The sequence below is a fragment of the Pelodiscus sinensis genome, chromosome 2 (genome assembly GCF_052426305.1).
Source record: "Pelodiscus sinensis isolate ZL-2025 chromosome 2, ASM5242630v1, whole genome shotgun sequence".
Lineage (NCBI taxonomy): Eukaryota > Metazoa > Chordata > Testudines > Trionychidae > Pelodiscus > Pelodiscus sinensis.
This window is the reverse complement of record NC_143053.1, coordinates 163286503-163300330: the sequence shown is the minus strand read 5'-3', so window position 1 is coordinate 163300330 and position 13828 is coordinate 163286503. Positions and strand designations below refer to the sequence as shown.

At 44.8% G+C, this 13828-nt stretch overlaps 1 protein-coding gene across 1 annotated transcript in view; it reads right to left on the bottom strand.

Moving 5' to 3' along the window:
• Positions 1–11752, bottom strand: part of PDIA4 (protein disulfide isomerase family A member 4) — a 29240-nt gene extending 17488 nt beyond the window's left edge. The window contains exons 1-2 of the mRNA XM_075921704.2: positions 11403–11752; positions 170–344 (exon numbers count right to left, since the gene is read on the bottom strand). Coding sequence (XP_075777819.1) covers positions 170–344; positions 11403–11499 — 272 coding nt within the window. The 5' untranslated portion in view covers positions 11500–11752. The remainder of the gene's footprint in view (positions 1–169; positions 345–11402) is intronic.
• Between the last annotated feature and the right edge of the window lie 2076 nt (positions 11753–13828).

Sequence of the window (13828 nt, the reverse complement as noted above, 5' to 3'; positions counted from 1 at the left end):
GTGACAAATCTGTCAACTGAAAGTCATCAATGGGTCACAAACCCAGCTGAAATATGCACATTAAAATAAATGCAACTCCTGAGGAAAATATTTAATGGAAGGCTTGAACCTTAGACCTATCCCATCCAGGAAATAAGGGGTACAGAAATGCTGCAAGTTTCAAACCTACCATGGTGCATAGAACTCCAATAGCACAGTATCTTTGTCTGCAACAAAGGTATCAAAATTTGCATCATTCAGAACTATGACGCCATTTTCTTCTTTAATTTCGGAATCATCATCTTCATCGTCATCTTCATCGTCGTCGTCATCATCATCGTCGGCATCCTCTTTTGTAACAGATTCTAGAAAAGTCGAAAAAATACAAGATTGGGTTGATTTAAGTTTAGTGATAAAGCAACATGACTGGTTGAAAATTGCACTTACAAAAATAAAAAATAAAACCCCTTTCAGAATATGATCGGAGCGTAACCAATGCAGCTATGACTGCCAGTTTGCGCAGGGAGCCCAGAACAATAGCTCAAGTGTGCAGTGCCCTCTGGATTTCAATGGATGCTAACTCAGATGCCAATGAGGATCATATGTTAAATGACAACACAACTGTTCTGCTACTCAACACATAAAAAACGAGTAAAGCAAATATGAATATTAATATCAGCATTTCCCCAAGTGTGCAGCATGTCTCCTTGGAGGGAGAAAGACACAAAGAACTAGCCAGGTAGAGAGGGGCATGGAAGATGCATAAAATAGGATCTAAGTCTTTAATACTACAGGCAGTCCCTGAGTTACGCGGATCGACTTATGTCGGATCTGCAGTTACGAACAGGGCTTTTCTCGCCCCGGAGAACAGGAGCGGCGGGACGCCCAGATGAGCCGCGGTCCCGCCGCCCGCGTTCTCCGGGGCGAGAAAAGCTGCTCCCCTTCTCCCTGGTCTGGTGGGGGGGAGGGGGGGGCACAGCTAGTGCCCCCTCCCCCCCAGCAGACCAGGCTTTTCTGCCCACGACGCCTGGGGTAGAGCAGCTGGGGCGCTGCTGGGTTGGTCCCGCAGTGCCGCTCCTCGGCGCTACTGGACCAACCCAGCAGCACCCCAGCTGCTCTGCCCCAGGCGTCCCCAAGTCAGCCGCTGCTGAAACTGACCAGCGGCTGACTACAGTAAGCCCGAGGCACAGTTGCTCTGCCCCCGGCTTCCTGGAATCAGCCACTGATCAGTTTCAGCAGCAGCTGACTTGGGGACGCCTGGGGTTCTTAGGTTGAATCTGTATGTAAGTCAGAACTGGCATCCAGATTCAGCCGCTGTTGAAACTGATCAGTTTCAACAGCGGCTGAATATGGACGCCAGTTCTGACTTACATACAGATTCAACTTAAGAACAAACCTACAGTCCCTATCTTGTATGTAACCCGGGGACTGCCTGTACATGGAGAGGTTGCAGTGGGTGAGTGCAATTATTCTTAATTAAATTTTTCCCAAAGTATGAGAAACTGATTTTATTCTTGCATTCGCTTAATGACTTCCTGAAATTAGACTAGTCAGTTCCACTTTCTGGTTCTTAGTTGAGGAGAGTCTTCAAGACAAGATTTTTTTTTTCTTATAATAAGATGGACACCCTCCAAGCTCACCATATCTTGGAGATTTTATTTAGATACAATGGTTTCAAAGACATTATGTTGCACACATCACAGCCTGGCTTCTGCACAGGTATCCTCAGCTGTCAATCCTTTCATTTATGTGGAAATCCTTTTAGATGACCCAGAAGTAATAAAATTCTGTGAATCTTTTGATTTTGGATTTGAATTACCTGACCGTGTTTAACAATGATGGAAAAGAGCAAGAGACTGAGATCACTAGTCTGGGTATATAATGAAATTAAGGCGTTTGCTTGGATTTACACTGAGGGTAGATAATGAACTGTGATTATGAAGCTGGCAGAAACAGGATAAATAGGCAATATACCATCTCCAACATTACAGTTTCTATCATTTTATTATTCTGCATTTATTTGGCATGCTATTATCAGAGTGAATTTATTTGAAGTGTTTCCTCCTTGTATAAATATCGTTTCAGGAGGCAACCATTATTCAGGCTACAGAACTTACAAATAGCCCTCCCATTTATAGGTATTTGATAGAAGAGGGAGAAAGCAGCACTTCAATTCTGGGTAAAGGTCCTCCTAGCTTTGGTTTGTATAGTTTTACTTCCACTGCCACATTCACCTCTTGGTTTGGAATTCAAGATGGCCCCTCATTAAAAAGCCACCTAATGGTTTAAAAAAAAAAAAGTCACCACACCAGCATCAGATAACATTGATATCATTCAAGAAAAAACAGGCCCTATTGAAGAATTTTCAGGGAGTTTGTTTTATAGAACAAGCACTAATAAAGCCAAAGCTCTTATTACCTGCAGGAAAAAGCACTGCCACTGCAGAACTCCATTATTTACAAAATATATATTATTAATTTCCTCACCCACAAAGTGATGAATGTGCAGTCAGCTTGTAAAAAAGATCAGCACGTATTAAGACAAGAAAGATGTTTAGCCAAACTAATCTGTTCAGGGCAGGATTCCAGGCTAGGAAAAATGTTCAGACTTCATTTAAAGTTCGTGCATCCAGGAATAAAGAAACACGTGATAGGTAATGGGCAAAGGAATGGAGACTAATAATCGATCAAGTTGTTTTTCAGTTATCCTGATGTAAGTCCACTGACATCAAATGAATTACTCTGAAGTTACTTGGATTTTCAACAATGTAACAATGTACCAGAGAACAGTACAGTAAAACTCCGATGTCCGGCATATGATGGTCCGGCACCATCAGGAACCCAGAAGTGCTCCGGGCAGCTGGACCATTGGAGCTGCTCTGCCCCCAACTTCCGATTCAGCCGCTGCTAAAACTGACCAGCAGCTGAATCGGGAAAGCTGGGGGCAGAGCAGGTGGGTGCTGCCAGGTTGGTCCGGTAGCGCTGCCCCTCGGGGCTGCGGGACCAACCCGGCTGTACCCCAGCTGTCCCCAATTCAGCCGCTGCTGATACTGATCAGCAGCTAACTCCTGGAAGCCAGAGGCAGAGCTGCTCTGCACCAGCTTCCTGGAATCAGCCCCTGATCAGTTTCAGCAGCAGCTGACTTGGGTACACCTGGGACAGAGCAGTTGGGATGCTGCCGGGTTGGTCTCGCCGCGCCAAGGGTTGGAGCTACCAGACCAACCTGGCAGTGCCCCAGCTGCTCTGTCCCAGGCATCTGGATTCAGCCGCTGCTGAAACTGACCAGCAGCTGACTCCAGGAAGCCAGAGGCAGAGCTGCTCTGCACCAGATTCCTGGAATCAGCCCCTGATCAGTTTCAGCAGCAGCTGACTTGGGTACACCTGGGGCAGAGCAGCTGGGGTGCTGCCGGGTTGGTCCAGTAGCACCGAGGAGTGGCGTTGCGGGACCAACCCGGCAGCACCCCAGCTTCTCTGCCCCAAGCATCCCCAAAAGCAGCTGGGGTGCTGCCGGGTTGGTCCCGCCACACCAAGGGTCGGCGCTACCGGACCAACCCAGCAGCACTCCAGCTGCTCTGCTGCAGGTGTCCCAGATTCAGCCGCTGCTGAAACTGACCAGCAGCAGCTGAATCAGGGACGCCTGGGGCAGAGCCGGACTACCGGAAGGGGGGGCTATGAGGGGTCTGGGGTGGCATCCTGCCCCCCACCCCGACCCCTCATAGCCCCCCCCTTCCAATAGTCCAGCAAATTGGATAACCTGGCACCCCCGGGTCCTAAAGGTGCCGGATTATTGGAAGTTTACTGTAGTTTCTAGGCCACAAGAGGCAAGTTTCACCACAGGGAAAAGTGATGCATCTCAGTTTCTCTTATTTTTAACAGCCCCTCAGCCCCAAAGCAATTTGTGTTTTAGATAGTTGTGTGTTACTTTTAATTAACATTCAGCTTTAAAGGATATCTGATACCACAGTTTCTGGTAAAATGAGTGCTTGCAAGACCCAGAAGGTTTGCAGAGGTTATCTATCATACAGTAACAGACATCTGGGTGCAGATTAAGTGTCTTTAATCAACACTGACTGTTTCATCTGCAAACATGATTTTAAAACTGGACAATGCACTTTAAAAGTCTGTTATTACTTTGTATTTCCAAAGCTTTTCTATACACAGATCTTAAAGATCTCTCTAAGCCGGTGTTTCTCAAAGTGTGCTCCACAGAGCCGCAGGGCTCCGCGAGACATCTCCAGGGGGCTCCACGAGGTTGACAAACTGAAAACATCGATAGATACAACACATATAATCAGTGGACCGCTGGAGCGCCGCATACATTTTTAAGCATGTAAAGGGCTCCAAAAAGTTTGAGAACTGCTGCTCTAAGCATCCTGAGCAAATGAAGATCTCATACCCATTTTATCAATAGGGAAAGAGAAAGAAGAGCAAAGGCTTGGATTATCAGAGTTACTTCCAACATTTCCAATAAACAAAGGCTGCCAGCGAGCAACAAGCTTAAAAAAAGGCAGGTCCTAAGAGATTGTTCCTCAGAGGTGCTCCACTCCCACAGACCACAATGGAAGTTGAGTGCGCTCATCATTTTTTGAAAAAGTCACTGAAAACTTGATTTTTCAGATCACAATGAAATTCTATGGCTGAAACGGGAAGCCAGTTCAGGACTCCTAGGCTTGTCACTAACCAACGGACTCTGCTTTGCACCGTTATTTACTTACAGCCATTCAACACCATTTAGGTTACAAGTCAAGCACAGAGTTAAATGCCAGAATATTGCCTGTACAAAATGAACTCACAAAATCACGGACGTTTTGCATCAGTAACAAAGAATCCTAGTCTAGTCCTGCTAATCTATTAAATGGGGGTCTACTTTTACCGCAGCTTCTGCGATTAGTGAATATTGATAGCTTTCTATAGAAGTACTCCTTGAGTAGGCTACTACACTGCTGACATTATTACACTACTTCATTCCCTTGCTCCATTTACTTCATTATCAGTGGCACATCATATCCATGGAAGAGAAGTGACCACCGAGATTCTTCTGATTTTGTTCTTTATATTTAAAGAGAGAACCTTATGTTTAAACTAGATGTTTAAAATGACATCTGAAGTGAATACAAAGCATGTTAAAGGCCTAAACTTATTCTCTCAAAATATTTCAATGAAAATAAATACACAGAATCAATGTGCTTCTACCAAAAGCTTTAAGGCTGCTTTTCTATATGAAGAAAGAATCCAGGACAAGCTAACTTTTGAGATCAGGCTTTATAAATATGGCACAATAGTCCTGTCTATGTAACTTAGGAGACTCATTTGAGATAATTTGACAAGCAGGGACTTGCATTCTAGTTACTTTTCCTCAGTCTTTGAAAATCCAAGGCTGACCTGAAGTAATTTAAAATTCATTGACTACAATTGATCTCAGTTTAAGAAATCGTTTAATTGTAGTCAAAATGTTTGGTTTAATAAAAATAAATTGTATGCACTTTAGAATTTAAATGCAAAGTTACCATCCTACTGCAGCTGGACACAAACCAAGATAAAAAGTTAATTATCGAGAAAATGAGCAATATATAGACTTTCTTCTAACATAATATTAAAATATATGGTTGCTTAAGTTAGTGTACCTTCCTATATAGCAAAAAGATGTACTAATTTAATGGTTTAATTTTAGTGATTGTTTCAATCAATAAGAATATATCTTTTTTATAAGGTAAGCTGACTTACAAAAAGAAAAACAGCAAGAAAATGGTCTGGTAGCACTTTATAGACTAACAAAACATGTAGATGGTATAGTGAGCTTTTATGGGCACAGCCCATTTCTTCAGCTGACCGGAGTTATGACTAGAGGATAAGAAAACTCGAAATAAATAGGAGAAGGGAAGGGCGGGGGGGGGGGGGGGGAGAGGGGAGAGAGAGCGGGGAAGAGTAAAGAGGAAGATGCTCTGTCGCCCACCCCCTTACCTCTATACATAAAGTATCAGGAGAAAGGGTGCTAAACCTGAGTAGATAAAGATCAAAGTCAGTGGATGGATTGCTAAGGCATGGGGGATACCATTCAGAAAGCTGTTAGCAACTTCAGTGTCTTTTGTTTCAGTGATAAAGAAGAATTGCTTTAAAAAAATCAAATTTAAATCAAGCTACATTTTGCACTTTCAAGCATAGACATATACATTTGCTGGTAGGGTCTATCCACTTTTGCCTCTGGTATCACTAGTGTCTTTGATTCTTTGAATGACTTTGACTATCTTCAACTCTGCTGTCAGTTTCAGAAGAATAAGACCTGCTAGAGATGTGATGCAAAAACAACCGCTTACACACACAACCCAGCAGATGAAACTTTAAATTACAGATTTACATATTTAAGAGTCAGGTGCTCTGAACGTTACAGAATGAGGCCAGCGTATTGAGCAACTACAACTGAAATTACAGAAATAGCAAATCAATATTTGCATATAAAGACAGAAGTCTGTGTGGAAGGAAAAAGAGAAATGCCTATAAGCAAATTTGTGTCTATCTTTAAGCTTCCTGAAAGAAATTTACAAGGCACTTACATTTTGTTTAAAATAAAACCTCACACAGTCACACCATGTGACCAGAAAATTCATCAGGTCTTGAGGGCTACGTTCTATGCCTTGAAAATGGGCAACTCCTGATCACTTCAGTGGGAACTGAGCACAAAGAGGATAGAATTTCAAGAAAGTAAATTATTGCTCCAACTTTACCACAGGTCTTAAGAAACATACCAGAACATTCATTCCAAGTTCTGGATGCAAGTGGATGATCTTCATGCATATTTTTGTCCAGAAGTTTGCATCCCTGTTATGCAAATATTATATGTAACTCACATTATTTATAGACTCACACCAAAACCCTGGATCCAATTACTAATTATTTCTGGATCTAGATGCAAACTTCATAACTGACCATCTCTAAGATCATGAATCTGCACCAGACTCCCTTTGACTCTGAGGCAGTTGAGTTTTGGATTCAAATCTGAACTTTGGAGCTTGGGCCTAGCTCCAAAGTAAATATGCACATGCAAAGGAAATGAGGGAAGAACACTCAGTGTTAGATATTTTGTCTTTGTTCTCCCAGAAACATTCACCTTTGGAGGATTCTCTCTTGCAATGTAGTATGTTCTAAATTCTTACAGTTCATTCATGCTCATGCTATTAGGTCCTTGAGTTTTCGCATCACTTGTTATCATTACAAAGCCTATAGCTCTTAAGAGAAACAGTCATTCATAATCTTTTCTATACCGATGGTCCTGCTTCCATTCTTGGATTCAATTGTCACTACCTTCCTAAATTGCTAAATGGGAGGAACATTACTTACCTCACAAGGGTTTTATGAGAATTAACTAACATCCGTAAAATAATTTGTGGTCCACAGATGAAGGGTATTAGGCATATGAAGTTGTACTATTACGCTACTGCATATCAGAGGAAAATAAGCCCCCAATTCACATGTAAAAAGTCTTTGATATTGGCAGCGTGGTACTGTACTCTACACCAGGGCTATTCAACACGCAGCCTGTGAGACACGAGGCCCATGTGTTTGTGGCCCACAGAGCAGTTTGGGTTTACGCAGGGCTCAACATGCAGCTCATGGGTGGGATCCTTTGAACATGGCCTCCACTGGGAATACGCTCTACAACAGCAAGGAATCTCCCAGGTGGGGCAAGCACTAAAAGACGCAAGTGGATGGGCTGGTTGGAACAGATGGGTATCGAGTATCAGCATTTCTAGCCTCCAGGGAGGAGGTGCCAGGAGCACCTGGGCATTGTGTAAAAGAAGCTATTTGCATATATATATTTGCATGCATATGCAGCCATACTTAAGTTGCCGCCCTCGGCATGTACTGTATCATTGCGGCCTCTGGGGCTTTCAAAGTTGAGCGGCCCCGCTTTACACCCATCATGCAGGCTGAGAGCAAAATTCTGGCCTCATTGAAGGCAATGGCAAGAGTCTCTCTGACTTCAATAGGACCAGGATTTCATCCTGAGATGTTGGTTTAAAAACACACTGCAGGTAATAGGGAAATAAACAGTACGGTGGCTGCATTCTGAAAGCTGACCTCAGCAACTGTTTAGGTGAGCAGTCAAGCAGCATGGATAGAAGCTTCATATGAAAGAGAAAATGTGTCTCTTGATTACTGTTCAAAATAAGTAGTAAAACAGGGAAAGTATACTGTGGGAGAGTATAGTCAAGTTCTCCTGATACTCATATAGAAAAGCTGGAGAACCTTAGTAGAAATTGTACTTCCCTTAAGCAGGACTGCGGTCCAGCAGGTTGCCATGGATAAGGAGGGTGAGCCTCAGGAGCAGGGGCGTGACTAAGCCAGGAGCCCTACATTGAAGGAGCGGGGTGCAGCAGTGGCCAGAGTCCCAGAAGCCGCAGCAGGGCTCAGCTGGAGCCCTAGGCAGGGGCAGAACAGGCCATGTTGGGAGAGACCTCCCCTTGTTCAGCAAATCCTCTTGTTCGGGACCAGTCAGGTCGCAAGGGTGCCAGAGGAGGGAGGTACAACCTGTAGCTGTGTTGCCCTAAAGGCTCTGATCCTGTAAATCAGAGGTGGACAATAATTTTTGCAGGGGGGCCATGCCAAGAACTTGATAAGTGATTACAGGTCACACTTTTCTTATATTTTAAATGGTGTGGAGTGTAAGGTCTGGGAATGAATTTGCAGGAAGGAGCCCAAGCAAACGATTGAGGTACTCCGTCTGGGAGGAAGATGGAGAGTAGGAAGGGGTTCTGACCTGGGGCAGGTGTTTAGGGTGGGGATGTAAAATTCCAGTTAAAGTTAACTGGTTAAATGGAATGTTAAGCATCCCATTTAACAGGTTAACCAGGACCCTGTGGGTGGGTTGGGGTGGTGGGGTCTCTCCAGCCCAGCTGCCTCTCTTCCCCAAGGGCTACACACACAGACACACTTGCTCCAGCAACCAGCTGCTTCAAGTAGCATGCGGGGCCACCCGCGTAAGCTACCTGCTGGGCCATGGGACATTAGTGCCTGGAGAGTGATGGCAGGTTGAATCCAGCGTGCAGGCTGTATTTTGCTCAACTCTGCTGTAAATGCTTATGCACATGAGTAATATTATACTCAAGCACTTTCATTAAGTTCAATGGGACTATTCATCTCAGCAAGTATTTGCAGGATTGGGGCCAAGTGATTATCTCAGAAGCTCTGGTCCCAGAAAACTACATGTAGTGCCTAACATCCTGGTGGATAAACAGGAAAACTGTTTTAACTTGTGCGTAAATAAGGTTTCTAAAGGAAGTGAAATACCATTTTATCTCATGCCCTCAGCTCAATCTAGACTATAAATTATTTCTAATGCAAATCAACTTTGCATCATCTAATTTTAGAAGTGAGGAAACACGCATGGTTGACACAGGCACTTAAGATGCAGCAAAACAAAAATGCTACGGAATATTATTTTGAAGTAGGAGCCCCCTCAGAATACAGAGCTTGTAGATATCCTCTGTACTTCAAGTGTTCCTTTTAATTCTGAAACAGACAGCGAATACGGAGGGTGCTAGCTCCTCATTTCACCCTTTTCACAAGACAGGAACAACAAGCTGCAAGACAAAGCAATTATTTTCAAAGCCTAAGACAAGTACTAGCCTCATAAGAATATTAAGACCCCACAAAATTAGCCAGCAGAGCTGGCCAATTGTGATGGATTTTTATAAAATCAAACTCCGCTTTAAACTGTCATTATAAAGTTCAAGAAAAGGTTTTGGGGAAGAGCCCACCTGAGCTTGCTCCAAACAACTTCATGAATTGTTTTCTACCTCCTACAATTCCTTAACTTGGGAGGTAATTTTTAGATAATTTGCATTTGGCTAACAACCATAACTACTTGATTAGAGGTTTAGACTTGTTTCAAGTTCACTACATATGTTTAGGAGGGTACAATTTCTTCACCGCCAACATTTTAATGTAGTAGGAGCTGCATATTAAGAAGCAAGACATTCTTCATCTATAGAAACAGGTTATTTCGCGGCACTGCCCAGTTAACTTTGCCAGCATTTCAATTTGGAATTATTTTCCAGGGCATTTAAATCATATGCAATAGTTACTTCTAGTCACATTAACATAAAAAGATTGAAAAATATACTTTTTCCTCAGCCAAAATAAGATTAAAGATAGAGAAGTTATTAAATATATTCAGGCTTATTTTTAAACCATGTTTACTTTGGATTGCTCGTGAAAGACCCAATCCCACAAGCAGGCTTTACTCACAAGTGTTTGTTGGAATAGACCCTAGAAGTGAAATTCACCCTATCAGAGAGTATTCAACTGATGCCTTGTCCTCCCCCAAAGTTCTTAGGCCCCAAGCCTGCAACAGACACACCTCTTGCACTGCTATTAAAATCAATGTGCAGTTCATCCATGTGTATTCATTTGAGAGACTGGTGCTTTAATAAATGAATAGGCCTTATGTGGACATCTGCATTGAGATTAACGTCTCTTGAATTTCTAACCTTTACTATCGTTTACACTTTCAGAGTGAGCAAACCAAGGCAGCGGGTTACAGAATACATCTCTATAAAGAAAGAATAAACAATATTTGCACAAATAGGGAACAGTTAGCTTGCATTCTCTTCTTATTTGCATTGCCGAAATACGACTATTTGATCAAAAGCAAGAAATGGGTTTCATAAATATGAGAAGGGATGTAGCAATTTTAGATAATTAGCACAGCAGCTCAATAGTCTTTAGATAATCTAACAAGACATTTCCCTCATTTAACCGAGGAGCTTTAGGATTCCAACTGCCACCGACTATTTCCAGAGATTTTAGCTTAAAAAAAAAACCCCTTTTGCCTTCTGTAATCCACTAGGTGCTCTTGTCCCCCCTCCAAAAATTTTCTTCCATTTCTATCATTATTTAACATTTAACGCATCCTCGATTTCTCACCGATCGTCCTTTGCTTCCCTCCCCCTCCAGTAGCTGTAATCTAGTCTCCCTAGCTCAACAGGAGTCCGCAAGCACCGTGAGAGCCCCTTTCCCAATACAGCAGGGTGAGCAGCGAGTTCCCAACCCCCCTCCTCCTTCTCCGCCAGCCCAGGGGCGTCCCTGCCACACGGGCGGAGCGGGGGTTGCGGAAAGGAGCCCTGAATCCCTGCGGGAAGGGCGGGAGGAGGGGAAGCGCGGTGAAAGGGAAGCCCCGGCAGAAGGCAGGCGCGGAGGGGAAGGGAATCCCGGCACAAGCCGCAGGAAGGAGTCAGTGCCTGCCCCTAGGGAAGCGCCTGCAGAGGAGCCCTCGCCTGCCCCTCCCTTAACAGCCCCCCCCCGCAACCCCTGTCTTTCCTCCCTTCCCCCCAGATTACCCGCATGCCCCCCACGCCCTGCCCCTCCCTTGCATGCTCCAGCCCCGGGGACAACCCCGCACTGCAGCAGCGCCCCTGGCCCGCTTACCTCCACCTTGCCCGCCTCCTTCCTGGCAGCGGGCTAAGAGAGCGAGCTGCGCCAGCCCCAGCAGCAGCACCAGCAGGCAGACTTTGCTGACTCGCATCCTCGCACGCACCAGCCACACGCTCCGCTAATGGCACCGCCTCCGCCGCCAGTGCCTCGCCGCTCTCCTGCAAGCCCGCTCCCCGTCCCCTGCGCGGGGCTGAGCTTCTGCTCCACGCCTGCTCTGAGCTGCCTCCCCGCGATTGGCCGCCTGCGGGCGCCTCCAATCACCGGCTGCCACTAGTTCCAGCGGCAGCGCTCCCGGAGCAGACGGGGCGCGGCTGGTCGGGGCCGAGTGGCCACTTCTCACGCTGGGATTGGCGGGCAGCTCAGCGCGGGAGGCAATAAAGGGCGAGGGGCGGAGCGAGGGAAGGCCCGAGCAGGCAATGGGCAGCCCGTGAGGGTGCAACACGTGGGCTTTTTAAGGGCTGGGGTGGGCGTGCCCTGGGAAGCCCGTGTGGGAGTCTGGGACGTACCTCTGAGACTGGGCGGTGTTGCCCCGTGTCCTGCTACACTGGTGGCTTGGCAGGGGGTGAAGTTTGGGGAATAGGCTGACATGCAAAGTAGGGGGCAGGCCAGCTGCTGTAGCATGGGGAGGTTTCTGGGGCCACATTGTTCAGCTGGCCAATGCTCCTGGCCTGGGATAAGGCATAAGCTCTCTTGTGCAAGAGCTCTCGCACAAGAGGGCGTATTCCTTGTGGGGAGAGGAATAACTCTTGCACAAGCCCTCTGTTCTGATGCTTTACTGTAAATTTACTTGTGCAAGAACATGTGTGCAGTGTAGATGCTCTGCAAGTTTTTGCACAAGAACAGCTGTTCTTGCACAAAAAGCCTGCAGCGTAGACCTAGCCCTATGAAAGATCTCACTATTGTATATGCCAAATAATTTTATTCCATGTTTAGTATTTTAGGAGTAAGGCTTTATTACAGTGGGATACAATTCCACAGTATAAATAAACTAATTATGAGATAGTGCAATCCTAACTATTTTTTTTGTTTTATACCCCTCAGATATTTATTAGCTAAATAAAAATTAACTTTCCATATTAATCAGTTCTTAAATCCTCCATTAACTTTTTTCTGTCTTCTCTGAATTCATTCAGCTTTGCCTATATCTTTCTGGAAAGGCGGTTCCCTTATTGAATATTATAGTATATTAGTATATTTATTGGTTCTCAGTAGAGGAGTTGGAATAGTGGCTCCTTGTCCCATTAAGTATGTTGCTAGCCCAAAATAGTATTTTATATTGATTACCATGCCAAATTGCAAACTTGTATCTATTTACTATCCACACATAAACCTTCAGTTTATCCTCAATCAAATTGTTCAAAGCAGCAGCAGAGGAGACTGTGGCACACTTAGGCTATTTCTACTTTGGCATGATCTTGCACAAATACTTTTTAACGCAAGAGTTCTTGTGTTAAAGTAGTTGCACAAGAGAGCGTCTACACTGGCATGTGCCTTTGCGCAAGAGATGTGCTTTTGTGCAAGAGCATCTGTGCCAGTGTAGATGCTCTCTTGCGCAAGAAAGCTTGGATGGCCATTTTAACCATCGGGCTTTCTTGTGCAAGAAATTCATGTTTCCTGTCTACACTGGTCTCTTGCGCAAGAACAGTTGCACAAGAAGGCTTATTCCTGAGTGGGAGCATCATAGTCCTTGTGCAAGAAGCACTGATTTCATACATTAGAACATCAAGGCTGTGTCTACACTGGGCCACTTATTCCGGAAAATCAGCCGCTTTTCCGGAATAAGCTGCGAGCTGTCTACACTGGCCCTTGAATTTCCGGAAAAGCAACGATGCTCTACTGTACAAAATCAGCCGCTATTCCAGAAAAACTATTCTGCTCCCACTCGGGCATAAGTCCTTATTCCGGAACATTGTTCCGGAAAAGGGCCAGTGTAGACAGCCCAGTAGTCTTTTCCGGAAAAAAACCCCAATTGCGAAAATGGCGATCGGGGCTCTTTTCCGGAAAAGCGCGTCTACATTGGCCACAGATGCTTTTCCGGAAAAAGGGCTTTTCCGGAAAAGCAGCCTGCCAATGTAGACGCTCCTTTTCCGGAAAAACTGAAAATGGAATAGTATTCCGTTTTAAGCATTTCCGGAAATTGATGCCAGTGTAGACACAGCCCAATATTCTTGCGCAAGAACTCCCCACCAGTGTAGACAGGCAGCATGTTTTTGCGCTAAAGCGGCTGCTTTGGCGCAAGAGCGTGCCAATGTAGACACAGCCCCAATGTTATAAAATAGTTGAAATTAATTTGAATGGCTTTTGGACCATTATTGTAGTTAACATTTTGTAATCTGATTAGAAACCAGAGGGCTACGTCTACACTGCCCAGTCTTGTGCAAGAACATATGCAAATAAGGTGCAGCAATGAATATCACCCT